Raw genomic sequence first — 20,810 nt, 5'->3', positions numbered from 1 at the left:
CAGCGAAGGTTTCTGTTTGTGTTTAATTTTGACTGCATTTGGCTTGTGTTTGTTTCTTTGTCAATGCTACAACAAACTCATTTAGCCAGAGACTATAAATTTGAGATGGTGCCATTTTTACAAGAAAGCCACTATTATAGTCCAAGTCACTGTTGTCCTAATTACAATAATATTGCAGTTTTATATAATCTGGCCCAACAACATAATCACTGTTTCTTTCTTTTCTTTATGTACCTAATGTTGCCTCATGCAAACCAAAACGATTTTTTTTTTCAATACAAGAGGCAAATTTTAAGATGTTGAGGTAAAAAACTTTCTGTGTTTTTTCCTGAGGTGCACTTTTGCAATGCTAATGAGCCTTAAATATGAATTAAATTGCCATAAATATGGACTGCAAAGAGATTCAACAGATTTTAATTAATGAACACTTCTACTGTGCTTTAGCCATTAACCAGTGCTGATTGTTTTACTCTTTCAGTGTCAGAGTTTCTTTTTGCAACAGGCCAGCAATCAGAGACACAATTAACACAAAAAGTATTTTTATATGGCTAGGTAAGAAAGGCTGTGTTTGCTGGCAAACTAAGATTAAAAACTACCATAAAAAAATCAGATGCGTGTGCTCAGCTAGTGCTTTTCTGTTGTTTTGGCTATGTTTTTATGTGCAAGTCAGGGTACACATTCTGCACATTAGTCAGAAAGAAAAATGCACATGCTGCCACAGGGAGTAGGAAAGCAAATTTTTTTTTTTGGTGTGGCAGTGAAATGTGCGTACTGGGGGGAAAAAAAAAATCCCCAAAAAATCAAACTTGAATGTTCTAGAGGAGGTAATGCATAGTCGGTGCCAGCAATTTACATGAATCCATATTCAATGAAGCAACCATTTTGTTGAAAGATTGTAATGGCTGGTAAAATTAAATACTGTGACCATAATGCAACCTAGTGGGACCATGTTTTCTCATCTTCCCAGGGACTTCTGGGGGTTTTTTGCTGTTCTGATGCCCTTTTTGGTCTCATTCACACTTCCTCTCCTAATCTTCCCAAATCTTGACAGGCTGAAATCTCCATTTCATTCAGAAGATCTGATTACCAACCTGACGGGGCATTAAGAGATTATTTGCATGACAAAGCCCTGCCATTATTTACCAACTCTTTTGTTTTCCTAAGAGGATCACTGTGCTTCCAACCTCTAGCTGGGTTTGGAGTTGGGCTGATAGTAGCCCTGCAGTCAGGGGTGGTCACAGCAAGGCATTGTTTGTCTCCAGCAGGTCAGACAAGCATTCTCTCCAAAATGAAGCCTTTTCTTCACTGGCCCTCTTTGCTATAATCTCACAGGTAGCATGACAGTTGTTGTCATGGTAACAATTTTTTATTGAATAAAACTGCAATAATCTCATAAAAACCTGCATAACTTCTTGACATGTAAATTATTACTGCCTCAAAGCTGCAGAAACTTATTCTTATTTGTTTTTCATTGTTTCTGGGTTTTTTAATGCAAAAACATAGTTTTAAGCATTATCATCTTCTATTATTCTCTATCAGACCATTTCCAAACACAGAATCTATGAATTAGAGGCTTCACTAACCAAATAAAGAAAATGTATATGAAATAGGAATCTGTGTAACGCTCTTTAGAACTTGTTAACATATGCAAATTACACACATAAAATATCAGTGCAGAGCTTGGTGTTCATGCAAATATGCACACACATACATTGTAGGAATGTTGCATGAGTTTTAGGGTTCTTTTGCAGATCATATGTTAATTCACCCCTACCTTCCACACTGTACTTCAGTGTATTTTTATTATTATTATTAATAACTGCATTATTGCAAAAGCTTTAAGATCCCAATACATGGATCGGATCTCACAGCCCAGGAAATTTCTCTCTCCAAAGACTCCAAGAGTCAAATGACAGGAAAGGGAATGGGAAGTGCAGACAGACAACTGAGGAGAGACAAGGAGGCTGTCCTGTGTGGCCAGTTGGACTCAATGATCCTTGTGGGTCCTTCCCAACTCAGGATATTCCATAATTCTTTGATTCCATGATGTAAATCACCATGGGAAGGAATGCTGCCAGCACATGGTGCTGCTGTCAGCTATCACACACAGTGCCCACAGGACATCAGCATCAGGGAAGGGCTTTAAGGTCTGCTTTGAGAACAGCTGACAGAGGTCTTGGGGGAGTTTTTCGGGTCTTCCCACCCTTAAAGGAAAGCATGTGAAAAACAGAAAAACATTTGCTCTTTAAGTGTCCAGTGGAGTCCTTTCAGTGACAGAAAATGAATGGAAGCAGAGGTGAAGGGTAGAGATATGGGCCAGAATAGTCCACTAAGGGAAAAATGAGCAACTTGTGCTTGACATGCTGGGAGACAGGAAGGTCAGAATGCATTCTCCTGTATCTATGGTAGAATCCAATATACAGTCATTTCTAGAGGGAGAAATGAGAAAGAAAATTTGTGTGTGTTACAGATGTAATACTGATATGTTGCTGATGAGAACCATACAAATACACAGATACAAGCCTTCACTTAATCTTCTGCCAAGAGAAAAACAACAACAAAAGCTTCCTTGCAATGAGAAATTGTACAAGGAGGAATAGCTCCCCAAGGGAAATAACAGAATCCTCCTCACTGAAGAGTTCACTCTCATGCACAGGATGCTGGATAATGTATTCTAAGGGAAAACCCTAGAAAGACAGGAAGATTAACTAATAGGGTAATTTGTCTTTCCCAGCTGTAATTTATTTGACTCTAAGTAGTGAAATACTGTGATGCTGTCATGATCTTGTTTATGATGATTAAGGTAAGGAAGAAGAAAAAAAGAAGGTTATTCATACAACTCAGTTTTAGGCACAACTGGCTAAATTAGATACCTTGCTGCAGCAGCTTCCTGCTCCACCTGAGGGAGGAAGACAGTCATCCTCTCATGGGATCCTCCTTTCTTGGAAGACCAGAGACGAATCCAAATTAAACTAGCCAGCTAATGGGAATGCCTACATTACAATAATGACTCCTCTCTTGTGCTCTGTGCTCAAAATAGGCCACCCCAATCTCCACCAGCCCTCCAGGAACTTCAAGCACGTAAAGCTGACACACCACTGTACAGGACAAGCAGAAACCTTACAAGACTTTTGGGTTTGCTCACGTTATCTTTCATATATATATATATATATCTATCTTATAGAATCACAGAATTGTTAAGGTTGGAAAAGACCTCCAAGATCATCAAAACCAGTCCTTACCTTGTGCCCCCAGCCCAGAGCACTGAGTGTCACATCCAGTCCTTGCTTGGACACCTCCAGGGGTGGGGACTCCAAACCTCCCTGGGCAGCCCCTGCCAAGTGCCTGACCACCCTTTCCATGAAGGGATTCCTCCTGCTATTCAATCTGACCCTCCCCTGGCACAGCTGGAGGCCCTTTCCTCTTGTATGTTTATATATCTATAAACACCTGTGTGCACTTATATACTTACCTGAACAGCTGTATGCACTTTGTATAATAAATTGCAACTGATATAGCTCATACTCAGTCTTTTAAAACTAACATAAAACACTGGAGAGACAAATCACTACTTGCTTATTTTGCCAGTTTGTTTTGTATAAGTAGTTGCATGTAAAGTCACTAAAATGCAGAGAAAAAGAGATTTGAGAACCCAGTACTCTACAGATCTATAGGTAATGGCAGGTGCTGCCCTAAAAGAATTGATAATCTTGACCAAATGTTTTAACACCTGAAAAACATGACTTAAGGAAGGTATCTGAAAGAATCCCACAGCAGCAACTTGATCTACAATAAATTATAAAGTACCACACAGGAAAATGCAAGAAACTGTTTGCTGGTTCCATCAGGAAAATAATCTTTTCATACCTTTGATATACTTAGTGAGGTTTATCTCCAGAAAAAGAAGAGGTATCCAAATTGTTTCTTGCAAATGTTGCATATTTCTCAGCACCTCACAGCCTCACAAGGAGGGCTGGGAAATCTAATCAGCTGCATAGCTTACAGCTTTTTTGTGCATAAACTAATTGTTTTGGAACTGCGATGCTGCCTTTTTAACGTGATGTTTTGGAAACAAAAAGTATTTTACGTGAGGGGTATATATTCAGATTTAGGGATGTAGACTCCTCTCTGGCAATTATCCTTGCTGATGTTACTTGGGTTTACCTTGTGTGGGTCTAACAAGAAAGGACACTGCCTTTTCCATTTTAAGGCTGGCAGTTCTTTTTTTGCTACAACTTATGAGATGGTGCCATTAGAGAGCCTGCAGGTATTCTTTTATAAATTCCCCTGGGTGGCTGTTTGTTAGGATTAGTACACGGTCTGGAACATCACAGGCAACAGTAGAAGGGTAAAATATATTTTATGTTTGGCTTAAAGAATTATGTTTTCCTTTCATGCTGGTTTTTTTTTATCCTCTCTTTATATATCAACCTCGCTATAGAATATTAATTGATATTTGTGAGAGAAGTGGGAAATAGCTACTCTTCTTTTCAGGACTTTTTGAAAGACTGCTTGTCTCTAATCAATTGACTATTTCATCAGCATTCGTTCTGCGAGGTCCCCAGGCAAAGGCAGTAAAATTGGATGATCACTGTACACTATATTACCAAGCAGGAGGGGAAAAAAAAAAAAAGGTACCATAAGTCTTGTTGATTTCGATGGAAGTTTCAGGTTATGCTCAGGTGTATTGTAAAAAACCATAAATAAATAATAAAGCAGCCCTGGCTGTTTACTGCAGAACTGCTTTCATTTATGACTTTGAGCAGCGAGAACAGAGAGCGGCCGGTGCCACCTCCCAGCCGGGACGCTCTGCTGGCTCTGCTCGGGAGAGGGAAGCCCACAATGCCACCAGCTGTAATCCAGGGTGGGAAAGCAGGATCCGAAATATTGTGCCCTCAGGCTGCTGCAGAGCCAACCAACGTATGGCAGAGCAGAGCCCGTCTGGGCCCCAGGGAAGGGGGGATTCCCGAGACAGCAGCTCCAGGGGCAACTGCTGGGCTGTTTCCAGGGAGAAACAGTAAGTGCTGCAGATTCAGCAGCTAAACAGAGATATCGATTCAGGGCAGGGTGGGGAACGACCAGTGCCTGAATTGCACCTCAATCTTATTTTGCCAAATATCAAGTGTGTCCCTCAAGGAGAGACGTCTAACACAGGCCACCTGAATTAAGAGTTTTAAATGGAATATTGCTCCCCATGCTCTAAAGCCTCTCTCTACTCTGTGCTAACAGAGTAATAGGAGTCATATTAATAAAAGTTGCTGGGAAAATATAACCACACTGAATTTAATTTTCTGACCTAGAAGTTTCTACCTCAGGGTTAAAGCATGTCTGCATTTTCCATGGTTGAAAAAAGTGAGAATATGCTCCTGACCAGTTGTGTGGCGTCTGACAGAGCCTCAGCCTGGCAGGAATCTCTGCTGCTCTGCTTGCTCTCATCTGTCTGTTTTCCACTTAGGCATCATCCACTGGCCAGCAAATGGGCCCATGCCACAAGCCAAGCTGCTTGGAAAAAATGAGATGGCACACTTTCAACCCCTACCCCTGTTTGAAACAGCTTTTTTCTTCAAAATTTGAAATTCTGCAAAATGGTGAAAATTCCACGCTAAGAGGAGATTTAAACTTGTAAGCAAAAGAGAATATATTAGAACCCCGAGTCAGGCTTAATTTCTCACAGTCACAGAACACAAAGACAATGATGTGTTTGATATGTACAAATGGAAGCAACCCCAAAGGATTTCAGAAGCAGAATATCTGCAACAAGAACAAGATGTTTGTGGCTATGAGGCAGGAATCATCTGGGAAAAACAAGAGTAGGACTAGAGAAGCCTGCACCTAAAACTGCCAGAATTTTCTCTGCTCTGCCATCACGTGACCAACATAAGCTGTGTCTGTCTGTCCTCGTCCTTAAAGAGGAACATCATAGCCAGATGTGTTCCTCTGGATGGAACTCCATAGGGAATTGTGACTCCAAGAGAGGATTTCTCCTGTGGAGTTTATCTTCACTAGGTGTCACCTGCACAACTTCCCCTTGTGCAAAGGGAATGCATGTGTGCAGAAAATGGGAAATCTGTGACAAACTGCTGCCATGGAATGGGGAGGAAGGAAGGCAGCATTTATCTAAGGAACCAGCACACATCAACAGCTCCATACTAGGGTCCATAGGACTTGCTTCTAAGGACCAGACAGTGCATTCAGAACCTGAACATTCAAGTACCTGCTGCCACTGGTATGAACTCTTTTGAGCAATCCCACTGATTTGGGCAGTTTTGTGTTGTCAATCAACACTCTGGATGATATAGGTGGGCACAACTAAAGGGGCAGCTTATAAAGACCAATATCAATTTCTTCCATAGCCCTCAAGTTCATAATGATCATTTAAGATCATTAATGCTCATTTAAGAGCAATACAGAAAGACGATTTTTAATCAGACCTCGCAAGAAAGGAGAAGTGCAAATACAACAGCACATACTCAGAAATACAATTTGTCAAGGCTCAACAGCAAGTCAGGTTAGGGAGCAGACAGCCTTGGTGCTGAACACATCCTGCCCAGTTCCTCAAGGTTGTGTACGAAGATGTGAAACACATACGTGCTCACTAAATAAATCTCTCATGTTAAATGCTCAATGGTACCACAGCTGGGGAATGTGATTATGCACAGGATGAACAAGGAGAGGAACGAGACAACACGAAAATATACATTTTTTTAACAGCTGTTACATTGACGCCATATTTTACAACATCTGCTATCTTTTTTCCCTTAGCTTTTGCACTGCCTTTGCACTTACCCTTTGGGCTAATTTGTAGTTGACCCCAGTAATGCAGTCCTTTTACTCCACAATTTTGTCACAAACTATCATTGATTTAACAGTCATGCTCAGCACCTTAAAAATCAATGAATACATAGGAAAAAAACACCCAGTAAGACAGTGTGGTTGATCTTGATAACATTTCAGGTCAGGTTTTTATCACAACTTCCTAATTTGTCAAGTCATTTTATCACTATTCATATCAGACATGGATTGTTGATTTCATATGCAGCAGATTTTGCCCTTTTGCAAACGGTTTGTAACCAGAAGACAACTAATATCTTTGGGAGAAGTGGAAAGTAAAGCTTCACTGTGTAAGCACAGTGAGCTCCTACCACACCTGGATGTACTAAAGAACTCCACTTTTGCAAAAGAAAAAGAAGAAAAAAAAAAAAAAATGATACAATTTCTTATCTGCAGTGGTGCAATCAAGGGCAAACCTTGATTCAAAGGAAAACATTCCTAAGTAGATGTGCTTGTGCCAAAACTGAAAACTGATATCCTGACTCAACTAAAAGCCTAAACCCATTTCCAGTAAAGACTTTTTCCCCCCAATAAGTAGTTTTCATGGAAGCATTTAAGCACAAAAATATTATTGTTGTAAGCTTTTTCACATTGTTATTATTTTCAAGTGTTAAAGGCGACAGCATTTTTAGACCAATAACAGACTGAATTCCACTGCACGTGTTTTAAGACAGGGGTTTTTTATGACTGTCAGGAGAATCCTTAATATTTGGAGATTATTAAAGTTTGTCTGTTTACCTTAATTCAGGCAAAGTGAGAGAGAATTCTCTTCCCTTATGTCTTTTGTTCTTTTTCCATCTGTGTCCCTCTTCATTTCACCAGCACGTTTGTCACTCTGGTTCCGTCATCTCCTGTCTTTCAACATGACACTCGCTGTCTAAACACTCTTGGCTTCGCTGAGAAGGAAATCAGGAAATTTCACTCCTCATCCCTCTCCTGAAAAAAAGGATCCTGAAACTAAACTGCTGCGAGACAATACCCACTTTGGCTCCCATTACCACCTCTGCAGCAGTGTTTTGGGGAACTCGTGCCTGTGTGTGGCTGAGAAGGTAATACAGAAACAGAACACACTCGAGGGAAGGCGTGGTTTTATCTTTTTTTCTCTTTTCTTTCTTTTTCTTTTCATTAAATAAGTTACAGAACTAGTTCCAATTACCCTTTTGGATCTTATTCATTTACATAATATTCTATCTATCTTCATAGATACATAGATCTATGCAGGCATAGATACAGAGCTCACAGAAAAATGGGGAGAAAAAAAGATTCATGAGGTTCTTCCTTCCAGAAAGAACCCTTTTTTTTTTTCTTTTTTAAGGTTTAAACTGAGTTTTTAACCCAGTGTGGCCTTTTACATGTAAAAGTGATTAAACAAGGTTTACAGACAAATTAATTTATTTCCTATTCGTGAAATGCAATACTGTCACAATTGATTTCACAGATTTCACTTTTTGTTCTTTAATTCCTTGAGATAATTACTATCAGAATTAAAAGATTAAAGTGCATAGTTTCAGCAAAAAACATATTCTCCATATACACTATTAGCTTTCGCAAGCAAATTCATCACTTTTGGAGTTGGGGAACAGGGTTTACCATGGTAGATTATGTAGGAATTACATAAAAAAAAAGATCACAAGGACAAAATAACGGAAAATTCAGTTAGTTCTCAAAAGTTAGTGTTGTTTTTTGGGTTTTTTTCTGGAATGTGCTGCTCCCTTTCCTCAAAGAGTGAAATAAATTATTTCAAAATAACTCTGAGCACAGTGACGCGGTGCGGCACTCGGTACGTGTGTGGGTGTGTGTGCTGTGAAGGCAGCTGAAAAGTGAGCATCATTCCCACCACAGATAACACAGGGTAATACTAATCATCTTTGCTCCCAGCAGTGGGAGGAAAGCCATGCAAATCCTTTTGTTTTAGCAGGGAAGCAGGATTTTCCAGATATCACCAAAATATAGAATGAAACTCAAACAGGGCAGATTGTGGCCGTGTCTGTGTGCTGATCTCACCCACTGCCACACACACACTCCTACACATCACACATGGAATGCTGGCACAGACATTGAGGTGAATCATAGAATCATGGAGTAGTTTGGGTTGGGAGACACCTTAAAGCTCATCCAGTTCCACCCCTTGCCGTGGGCAGGGACACCTTCCACCAGCCCAGGTTGCTCCAAGCCCCATCCAACCTGACCTTGGACACTTCCAGGGATCCAGGAGCAGCCACAGCTTCTCTGGGCAACCTGTGCCAGGGCCTGCCCACCCTCATAGCCAATTATTTCTTCACAGTAACCAATCTAAACCTACCCTCCATCAGTTTGAACCCAATTTTCACATCCCCACAGTGTATCATTCCTGTTCTGGATACTTATGCAAAAATACCACTGGCTTTTACTAATACATCTCTCGCAGCAAAGAAGACAAGACCAGATCTAACATAACTATTAGAAAACCTGCATTGTGTTAGAGCCTCAGCTCTGTGGCACAGAACAATGGAAGGTTATTGCCTTCATCTGTATGTTATAAATTGCTTTCCACAGACATCCAAAAATAAAATGCCTTGTACTGCATCTTCATTACATAAGTACTATATATATATATAGCATATGAGTTCCTCTTCTGTTTCAGAGCAGGATTGATATAAGCATTTTGAGGAAAGAAAAGGTTTAGGAGAATTTTGTTTTATTCTGAGTAAGAACACTGCCTAGTAATGCCTGTGTTGTACAAATGTCAAGGCTGCAATTGGCAGTGTGTGGAGATCTCTTTAAGGGGAATTAAGTGGATAATGGAAGAGAAATACTCTTGGTGGGGGAAAAAAATAAGAAAAATTCCTTGAACTCTGAAAGGAGACAGTTTTCTTATAAACGTCATGGAGGAGTTAAGTAATTTTAAGAGGACTAAAATAATTTATGGAGAATCATTCAGTACAGCTTTTGATGTTGCTACCTGTGCGTCAAGAGAGGAAAGAAGGAAATAGTAATAGCAACAGTAACACTCTCATCTTCCACTTCCCAGCCTTGAATTTTGGTTCCATCAGAGATTAAGACACTGCCTGTACTGCACAGATTTTACAGTCATTCATGACCCATACAATGCAATGGGAAACATTCTCTGAGTTCTGAAGCAACAGCAGAGAATTAGGTTTTGTTTCTCAACCAAAGAGCAGGAGTGTATCTTTGTGCTTCTTTAGAGACAGCTTGAAAGCATTTACAGTTAGGAATGGCACATAAAACACATGGAAGGTCTAAGGATCGAAAGGGATAAATGAGCAAAACTTGCATAGTTACAGGAATAAACCTCAGGCCCCTCAGATAATCTACTTCAAATTTCTACCTGCATTTGTGTTGTTAGAACAAACTTGCTGTTGGACAACACTCTGCCATGCAGCCTAAGAATACATAATACTGTGGAACTGTGTGATTTCAGAGGCAGTTCAATGAAGAACTGCTGCTCTTTCCCCCAACATGCCAGGGGAACAGGTGAAATATTATCCCCCAGGAGCCAACCCTTTCAGCTATTTATAGCTTTCCCAGATTAAGTTTTATTTTATAAGTCATCTCCCATGACCTTTCTTTACTTTTTCCCCTCCTCTTTCACACTTTTTTCTCAATTGTTTCACTTTCCCTCTCTTTTGCTAATGTTTCATCTTTTATTCCCTTTTACTCTCTTGATCTCATTCCATTTATGCCTTTTAAACCTCAAGTTAAACAATTCCCTAGATTTTTAGTTATCTGATCTCCTGACTAGTTTCCCATCAAAGTTTTTGGCTTTCTTTTCCCCTCCTCTTCTTTACAGTGAATACTTCTTGGATGGGGGCCATATCTTTATTACAGATTATATATATTGCTCATATGCACAGATATAAATTATTTTTATAGTAGGCTCTGTGATCAGAAACCATCTTTTCTTGTCTGCATATATCTTAATTTTCTTTTTTCCTAGAGTACCATTCATATGGAGAATAATAGCATTCAATTTTCCTTCTTCCTTCTCCCACTCCCTGCTTTTTTTTTTGTTTTCTTTTACTCTGTGTTATTTTATTTAATTAAGTCATTTTCTCACCTAGAGCTTGGTAAAAATATCTTCTGACAGCAGGGCCATATTATGTTTGTGCTGCTGTATAATTAAAAGTAACTAAACAAATTAAGTCTCTGTTTTAGTAAAAGAACTGATGTGCAGGCTTGAAAATTCATATATCAGCTTCAAAACAAGCAATTCAATGCAAGCAAGATATGAAAATGTGCTGGAAAAGGGTTGATTAAAGACATGAAGGCTCAGGTATCACCATCTAGTCAGCACACCACCCCTGTAATTGAAAATGACTGCAACTCACTGTGCTGGGTGTGAGTGAGGATGGTTCTGGTTTCTCACATTCCTCCTCTTTTTAACTAAATAAGACAGAAGGTGTTTTTGAAACTTTGTGATAGGGTGCTGCTTTATTTTACAAAGTACCTTGGCACTCCCTCAATTACCTTGCTTTGACAGACGTATACAAATCGCTGAAAAGCACATTATCCTCAACCTAACACTAAAATACATTAGAATTTCCTCTGTGTTTCATGGGCACATTTTGATGTCTTTGCTTTTGTCCTGAAATTAAGTCTTTTGGTTTGATGGGTTTGCTTCCCTTTTGCTTCAGCAAGAGCTAAAAATCACCTGCCTCAATATGTGTAGGTAGGGAGTCAGGACCTGAGTACCTCAATATCTACCTCTCTAAGTACATACTTATACATTTGCAAACACAGAACAAGGGACAAACCATGCAAAAAAAAATTCTAATATATTAATCCATGAGGAAATAGATTCACACTAATCTGACAAAATGAATAAATATAAGTAAAATGTATTAAGAAGATTATGTTCTACTCTTTTCTCTTTTCTGCTTTCACACAGTTAATTTCCCTTTTCACCATCTTTTTTGCACAGCTTTCTCTGTTTCCCCCTTCCATCATCCATGCAAATCCTATGGCTAATTGGTTAAGTCCACTCTGGAGTCTAACTATTTATTCCCAGACACAGCATCTTTCATTTCAATGTCTTTGCTGATTACAGTAGCACTGAGAGGAAAACAAATAAGTTCGTATCAACACACTGCAAGTGTATGGAAACACACAAACAGATAATTAAACATCAACAAAATATCAATAGGATTAGAGTGTCACGCCGGAGCAAATCTTGATAAATCCTCAACAACAACACTCTCAACTACAGCGTCATAAGGGAAATATAAATTTAGCCCATTAAAGTGTTGTTGGACAAAGACAGACACATTAATACAGCTGTTAGTCATTTGCTTACTACTAAGGGACTCCACTGTTGTGCTGCAGATGAAAGCTTTGGCCAAGAGGAGATTTGAAAGCATGCAAATTAATGCTAACAACATAATAAATATCTTATTATTCATCAGCAACTCCACGGCATCCTGGCAAGGCTTAAATGGGAGCAGTCAGGGGCTGTTGGTGTTCAGACATACCCACCTACAAGAGACATTTCTGGGACCGTGGCGTGGTATGGGCCATCCACAAACTCGGGGGGATTGTCATTGATGTCTTGGACCTTAATAATGAATTCTGAGGGAGGCTCCAGGGGCTGGTTTGTGTCCCTGTCCACTGCCTGGGCTGTCAGGGTGTACTCAGCCTTCTCCTCGCGGTCCAGCCTTTTCATGGCGTGAATGTCTCCAGTCTTGTCGTTGATCACAAAGATTGTTCCAGCTCCATCTCCTGACAGAATATACTTGATTTTGCTGCTGCCAGGGTCCAGGTCTGTGTGTAACTAAAAGGGGAAGAAAGAATTATTTTAGAGACAAAAAAGTGTACACCCAGAATTTTTTGGATTTTTTTTTTTTTCCTTTCTTGCTTTCGGCTAATCATACATTTTGTCAAGCTGTTCCTTTGTACTTCAATCCTGGCACCAGTGATCCACAGCTCAGCTTGAATACACACAGAGAGCAGGGATTTGTATGCATACTAATCAAAAGTGAATGCAATCATAGGCATAATTAGACTTTCTATTTAAAAAGCAGCTGTTATATATATATTTTAAATCCCTGTTCTAAAATGTAAATGCCTTCAGAACCATTATTAGCCAAAATGAACAAGTACAAAATGTCCTTAACTTATTATATCAAAGGGTGAGTGAAGGGTTAACAATAAAATATTCTTTAATCAAGCTCCTTATTTTTGGTTATTACTTTCAGCTTATTTCCAGGTGACTGAAAGTGGTTGAACACTGGCATCTATGGAATGTTGTAACAGCCAGGAATTCAGAAATGTATCATAACTCACCTGTTGGCAGAACCTAAAAGATTCTAAGATCTTTATTCTCAAAGTGGGTGCTCAAAAGAAAGAAGAACCCTTACACACATCTTCCCATTCTCATAAAAGCCCCATTAGAAAGAACAATTGTACTTCATTTGTATGTGGCTTTTCAAAAAAAAAAGACAGGATTATAATAATATCAATCAGTATAAGAAAGGTTTTCTTCTTTCAATTTTTTTTATTCATTAAAAGCCTGGAGACAAAGGACTTCCATTTTTTTTTTTTTTGGTAGGCTCAGAGCCAAGTAATAAATATCAGATTATCTCTGATAATTTTTAAGTTGTGAGGTGAGCGTGTCAGTGGGTGGACCATATGTACTAGTGTCAACATATTCAAAATATAGGATAATAACTTAAATATACAGTATTAATGTTTTAAATTCTATTTACTAGTAAGGCTAACACAATATGATCAATAAGAAGTGAATAACATGACATTACAAATGTAACTTGCATCTATTATTATTTCTCTCTGTCTCACAAAAGTTATTCTGAAGGAAATACGTGCAACCTCTTTAGGTTGAGACATAACAAACTACTCCTAGACGTGTTCCTGTTTGCTCATTTTGTCAAGACAGCTCAGCAGAAATTGTTGCTGGTTATGCATTTTACTCCTCAGTTGCCAGCAGTGGCTGCCAGGGCCGGGCAGCATCATCATTTGATATAAGAACTTGCATTAGGATATTAAAGTAGGTGAGGAAAAAAAAGCCTCCTAAGAGCAGCTACAGCCAAGCCACAAGGAGAGTCTTCTGTCATACCACGAGTAGCTCTGCAGGTTCTTCAGTAGAGAGCTGGTCACACACTGTTCTCTCTGCAACCTACCTGCTCAGCAATTCGGCTGCTCAAGACCTTAGAAAACTGGAATCTGGGATCGCTGCAATGAGATCCCAGCAGCCAGGGCTGATTTTCCCCTTGATCTGGTTTATTGCACACACAAAATCCTGGCCACCAGAGCACTCTCCGCTCTGCACTAACAGCACAGCTCCCACCGACTGCACGAGGTGTAACCTCATCCCCGGTGTTTTGCTGGGCAAACGTTTTCTCACACCACCATTGTTTTAACAGCTTTTTTAAAGCACTTTAGGTGTGAATGTGCGTGTGACTCCACCCAGTTGACTTTTCCTACCCAGCCCACGCAAAAGTACACAGAGATGTCAAGTGACAGCTGAGCCCCTTTTCCAAAAATTCAGTCTGTTTTTCTTTCTGCACCTGCTGTCAATTCCTGCTCGAGAACAATCAGCATAATTTACTCAGTTACAGAACTCTCCTCTTGGTTGGTACCACAGTTTTATCCGCTCAGAAAGTTATTACAACTCTTTTTGGCCTTCAAAATTATTGTCTTTACGACCCTTATGACCCCAGTGCCCGTCAAGATCAATCCAGAATTTGTGTTTTAAATGGATTGTTTATAATTTAAGCATCTGTTTGATCCCTGAATAAATCTATATCCTATTAAAATTGCACATGAAGGTTTTGGCAGGATATTCATGGCTGGATTACAGTGATGTAATATCACAGCACTGTCTGGACAGGCAGAGCTCAGCAAAGGGACTGGGAACATCTCAGTTCACCCAGCCACATACTGAAAGACTGTAATCTGAATTTCTAAGAAGGCACTGGCAGGGTAAACTAGATATCCACACAGATATCTGAGAATGCTCAAAGATTCTCCCATTTTCTATTTGCTAGTAAGTAGGAGAGGCTGTCAGTATAATCTCAGGTTTTACCTGTAATATCCAACAGCAGTTATGGCTCATAAATCAGTTCTGGTGAATTATTAATGCAGAGCTATAAAACCTTTGCAGTGCCACTGAGATACCAACAGTTAAAATGAAAAAAATTGCCCATGATTACTATTAATCGTTTCCTCTAATAAATTAAATTCCTTTATATCAAAAAGAAAGAAATTGATATTGTTATTTGAAACACTACAAAATGAAGGGCTAGACATTAAACAAAGAGGAAGAGACAGGAGCATTTTATAATGTTGAAGTTGAAACTGAGTGATGAATGGAAGATCAGTACTTTTTACCTGAAGATTTATAGTGGCAAAACTGATAATACTTTTCTTTTTAGTTTTTTAATAAAAAACAAGGTATAAAAAAAACCAAGGTATAAATGGGGCATTTACTAAATCATATGTACTTTCTATGATGAGCATCCAGACTGACAGATTAACACAGCTTTTCTAGGTTTTTAAGTTCTTACATGTTAATTTCTAAATTTTATAGTAAATGACCTATGGAAGAGTCATTTTTTCACAATAATTTTATTGTTTAGATTTAGGATTAGATATTATCATCTATTTAAAAGGTAAATGACAGAACTGAAGTTAAATTCTGAGTCACATAGCACAGTAATATTTTCTCTCTTCTACCAGACATGAATGATAATTTACTGCAATTGTCAAGCTTCAGCAAGCTGTGTTCATGTGAAGGTTAAAGATCATTAAACACATAATTATATAGGGTCGAGGCGAATGATAGAGAGGCATAATGAATATGATAAATGAATATCAGTTTCTGCTGAAAAAGCCTCACAAATGTAAATATGAAACTGCTTTCCACATCTATAGCTTTATTTGTTACACCTGTGCCTGAAGGCTGACCTCTTCTTTTTCAGAGCCACACTGACAATGCAAAAAGAATTTCTGTTTAGAAAACATCCTTACCAGCCCCTGGGTCCCACTATTAGACAGCACCCCAAAACAAACAGACAAGTGTATTTACTGGAAAACAGCACGTTCAAACTCACTTCCATTATGTGAGATTGGGTTCATTAGACTTCAAAGGAAGTGAAATCTTCTTCCTCCATCACTGCCCTGCCTGTGGGACTATAAATCCAAACACCTCTCTCCCTCAAAGCAGCAGATGCAAGTCCATCACCCAATTCGTGCCTGGATTTATGGCGACAGGAAAGGTTTTGGATCCTCTCCTAGTTTTAATGGTGATGCAGATGCCCTGTATTAATGTCCTACTAATGGCTCCCACGTATCCTCAGCACAGTTCATTTTTTTCCTAAAAAATGAACTTCATTCCAAATGAACCCTCGGACCACGGCAGTTTCTAATCTTCATTAATTCCTTTGCCATTCTATCCTATAACACAGATGGTAATCAATGAAGCCAGGATTAACAGTAACAGCACACACGGGGTGTTATTTTCACTCATAACCATCTAAAAGTATTGCCAACACACTATTCAAACCCATAACACATATTTAGAGTCTCCCATGTACATACATGACAAACATGCACCATCACAACCAACATCAGAGGAACTGCAGAGAGGAAACTTATTCGAAGAGCCTCTATATCCTACAGATGCAAAAGTACCTCTCTGCAGCAAAACACAAAGCCAGGAGCGTGGTACTGTCACAAAATTTTCCTATTCTGTATCTATTTGTTCATTTTTATATTTCATTGTTATATTTTAAACAACGTTTTTTTGGCTCAAAACTACGGTTGCAGCCACAGGCTCTGAATGGACAGAGGCTGCAGGAGCTCTTGTGCAGTTCTGAGCAGATTTATGAGTCTCTTCTGCAGATGGAAGCTGTCTCACCTGCTCTCAGTCGGTTACCTGGCAAACCCATGGCAGTCAAAACAACAGGTTGCTCAGCACAACAAATTTCACGTTCAAGCCATGTGTTCACCATCAGGAAAGTGCATAATGCACTTGGGGCTGGTCCATCCCCAGGGCGAGCACAAAGATGTGGACTGGCTTCTCTAGGAGGCTTGGACACTTCCAGTCCTCTGTGGGTGCAGTGTTGATGCACAATGTGACACAGCCCAGCCCACAGCAGTTGCATCACCAAAAGAAGGATTTGTAACCCAAATTTCCTTGTATTAATAAAAAAAGCATAAATATAGAGATAAGTCACATGAATGGGGGGGTTGGAGGGGGGAGGAAATCTGCATATTATGAAAATGCTCCTGGACATTTTTAATTAAGAAAAGAGAAGGTGGCATTATGTAGTCAAGATTTTATTTGAGTTTGTTAGAAAGTAATTAATTCATCCTCATGTAATTACAAGGGAATTACCCCGTACTTGTTTCAAGGGAAAAGGAATCATCTGCCCTTAAAACTTCATTTTAAAATTTGCATCATCCTTCTCCTTCCTAAATCTGGAATCTTTTTTTGAAGGGTGCATCACTGATTTTCACCTGCTGTTACACAGGTACACACACAACACACCAGCACTACCCTAATGCTTCAGGTTCTTCTATATTTTTACCTGTGGCTTGCAATAAAATTCCTTATTTATGAGGCAGACCCCATTTAATGAACTTAGAGATGGCATTTTCAGCTTTTTATGACTCTTTTCCTAAACTGCTGGGTTCCAAGAAGCTCTTGCTCATTCTGTGAAAGTATGGAAGGATTTTAGTGACTTTTACTATCATTTTTATATATATGTCAGTGCTTTCAAAGACTGTAATGCACCTTCATGTGTTTCTTTCTGTAAGTGGCTTTGCAGGCTTATTTTTTTGGTCTTTTTTTTTTCTACAAATATGAACATCATTAAGTGTTACAGAAGGTTTTTTTGTGTCTTGCTGATGTGCTCTGACACATCACGGACAATGAGCGTGTTTACTGTTGACCCAAGGTTTAAAGAATCATTCATAATTAAACTATTATAAACAGATTTGATTCACTTGCACACAACACAGAATTAATAAAGTGAATGTAATTTCAGTTTAATAGAATCTGTCATTTTCTCCACGGATAGGCTGATCCCATCTTTAGCAATGGGAATTATAAGTGCACAATGGGGAAGAGGAGAAATATTCCACATTATTATTCAGGGTAATGACAAATTGGGGCACAGACTTGATGCACTTGACATAATGTCAGTACTTGGAACACTTTCAGAAGGGAAACAGACATGTCCATGGATGACAAAGGTTCCATTTAAGATCCCAGAATCCTGTAACTTCAAGCCTCTGGAGTAACTGTCAAAAGACATTACTGCTCACACTTCTCAGCTGCACTTTCATAACCATATTCAAAGGGAATTAAAGCAATAATATCCCTAACGCTTTCATTTAAGAGTGTAATCTCTGCTTTTGTCTGCCTCAGTTTCCTACCATGTCATTTGAGGATCTTTGATTCCAGATGGCTTCTTTTATGTTTCTGTTTATTCTTTGCTACTGCTTTTTTATTCTATTTGATTTGCTAATTTTGCCTCTGTTTATATTCATGCTGCAACTGTGCACAAACGGCTTTTCATTGCTTACCTTTTGGTATCAGCTCATGGTGCACTGGAGTGAACTGCTGTTTGAAAACTGGAGACAAGGCTGGGATCTAACACTCTCTTTGCTCTGATTCACTGATTATGACCAGCTCATGCAAGAAAATGAATCTTGATCTAAGTAAGTCCTTCCTGGTCACAGTGCCATTGGTCCTTTCTGTAGGTATCATGTATCACCTTCCTCACCAGGCTGAATTAATAATGTTTAATATCTATTTTCGTGGGATGTCCTGGGAGAAAAAGATACTGATGTACTTGTTTTTATAGAAGGCAGGAACAAAGGAAGAGATCAAATCTGCATTCAGCCTCACAAAGATTCATATTAGGAAAAACCATCCAGACCATAGGACCACTCAAGACATTCCTAGCCAGCTTTACACATTTATCTCCAGTTAAACTCAATACTGATTTGTAATTTATGTATTGCTGGTGTTGTTCCACTGCTGTGTCCATGCCCCCAGATACAAAGTCCTCCCCAACTCCACAATCCCACACACATCTTCCATAGCTGTGATGGCAACAAAGACGAGGTGATTTGCTCCTACCCTGCTTTCCTCATTCCAAACCTCAGCCCCTCGGGTTGATTTTTCCTCTATGTATTTCTCATATACCTTGCTGCTTCTGAATCCTTATGTCAAGCCAGATGATAGCTAAAGCTTTCTGTTTTCCTAGTTCTGGCCTTGGCCCTTTCCATTTGGGAATACCATCTGTCTTCCCTTCTGTCCTGAGAACAGCACCACCACACACGACCTGCATCCCACCGCAGCTTGGACTGCCGCCTTTAGCCCCTGCTTTCCTCAGCTCTTTAACGCCCAAGTGTCCTGTGTCAAGTGGCCTCAGATGGCTGGCACCTTTTTGTAGCTGGCTCTCTGCCCAGCTGGGAGTTCATGGAACTATTTCTGAACCCAGACTGCTGTTCCTTTCCCGTGTTCCAGCAGACGCCGCTCCCGTAAGAAGGCCTGGATTTTTTTTAACCCGGCTGTTTCTGACACTTGGAAACATGCGAGGAAGTTGTGCCCCACTGCCAAAGAGGAATCCTTTCCCATCTCATTTACTTCTCTATTATTTCATCTGCAGTGCACTGTGGCTCACCACAGGAGATCTGAAAGCTGGGCACAGAGAGCCTCAAAAATTGCACGCGGCTCTAGTCTTGTAAAACATATTCCCTCTTTTGTGTCTTTATGGGGGAAAAAAAGTATCTGTCATCTCCCACTGTTTGGGGTCAAGCACTTACATTAACAATTCCAGTGCTTCAGGCATTATAATTAACAGTTCCTCCCTCCTGCACTTGTCACTCTTTTCCCAACTCAGTGAAAGAGCAGCAAAGCCATTTACTGCCTCCTCCAGCTCGTCAGCCTTGGACACAAACTATGCTGTCGTTTCTGCTGTAAGACTGATTGAAGTCTCCAGCAACTTCAGGGGACTGTTCCCTTTTGAGTGTCAACTCTACTGCCAGCAGAGTCTGACTTGATGCTCCTTCCTCAATACAGACAAAGATGGGGATTGTTGGAAAAAGCCATAAACCATAGGCATTTCCCATTCAATGTATTAGCCATAAGTCCAGCAGTTCCTGCACCCTAAATCCTACCCTGTTGTTCCTTTAATCATCTTCATCTTATTCACCATGTCCTGAGCTTTCCTTCCATGTTGTTTGAGGTTTATTTTTCCTTTCCTCTTTAAAAGCTTATTATAACTTGCTAGGCTTCATTCTCAGGCCCCGAGTACATTGCACTTGAGTGCTAAGACCTCTTTGTGTTGTTCAAATGATTTTCTCAAGTGAATGTCAAAGCAATATCTTAGAATACATACTCTTAGGATTGCAGAAGAGGAATAAAGAAGTTAATCACTACCTACCCACAGCAGTAATTTGAAGGCTGCTTAGAAAATCTGTCAAACTAGACAAGCTGTAGCCTAGATCAGCCAAGGCACAAAACGTACAATAGGCCAGAGTGGCCAAAGGTGAGAAGACATTTCTATTTATTTAAGCATATTTAAGTTGTCCTGATATTACAATGCTTCAGGGCTCTGCTTTTAGCTGCTTTCACCAGCCTGGTTTCTTTTCATGTTTTACTCAAAATGATTAGTAAGGTCCCAGTAATAATATATTTAACCTGTCTTCCTGCTTAATAAAGGAATTCCAAATCCACGCAGAATGCCTTTTGTTAATAATATTTAATAAAACCAGCCTGAAAGCATTAAAATACCTTTTTTTCTGTAGGTAATTTTTCAAATTTAAGATTACTGCTTAGCATCCTTCAGTGTCTGAACATAAGGAAGTAAGTACTGTCTAAAACCACATAATGTGTAAAGCTGGCAGTGCAAATAGAAAGCTCTTCTCTAGCAATTGGCTGTCAAACACAGCTACAGTGCAGAAATATAAACATCAGCTATGCAGCCAGCTCAAGCTAAAATTGAAAACTG

The 20,810-nt window shown here is 39.5% G+C and overlaps 1 protein-coding gene across 3 annotated transcripts in view; it reads right to left on the bottom strand.

The window, feature by feature from the left end:
• LOC126638086 (cadherin-8) overlaps positions 1-20,810 on the bottom strand; it is a 151,618-nt gene that overhangs the window by 81,903 nt on the left and 48,905 nt on the right. For all 3 annotated transcript variants that reach the window (XM_050311745.1, XM_050311747.1, XM_050311746.1), the window contains one exon: positions 12,304-12,598. In XM_050311745.1, the coding sequence (XP_050167702.1) occupies positions 12,304-12,598 (295 nt within the window). The remainder of the gene's footprint in view (positions 1-12,303; positions 12,599-20,810) is intronic.

Source organism: Myiozetetes cayanensis, unplaced genomic scaffold, assembly GCF_022539395.1.
Source record: "Myiozetetes cayanensis isolate MyiCay16 unplaced genomic scaffold, myiCay2020 scf16, whole genome shotgun sequence".
NCBI lineage: Eukaryota > Metazoa > Chordata > Aves > Passeriformes > Tyrannidae > Myiozetetes > Myiozetetes cayanensis.
The sequence above is the reverse complement of the archived record's forward strand: the minus strand, read 5'-3'. Positions and strand labels throughout refer to the sequence as shown.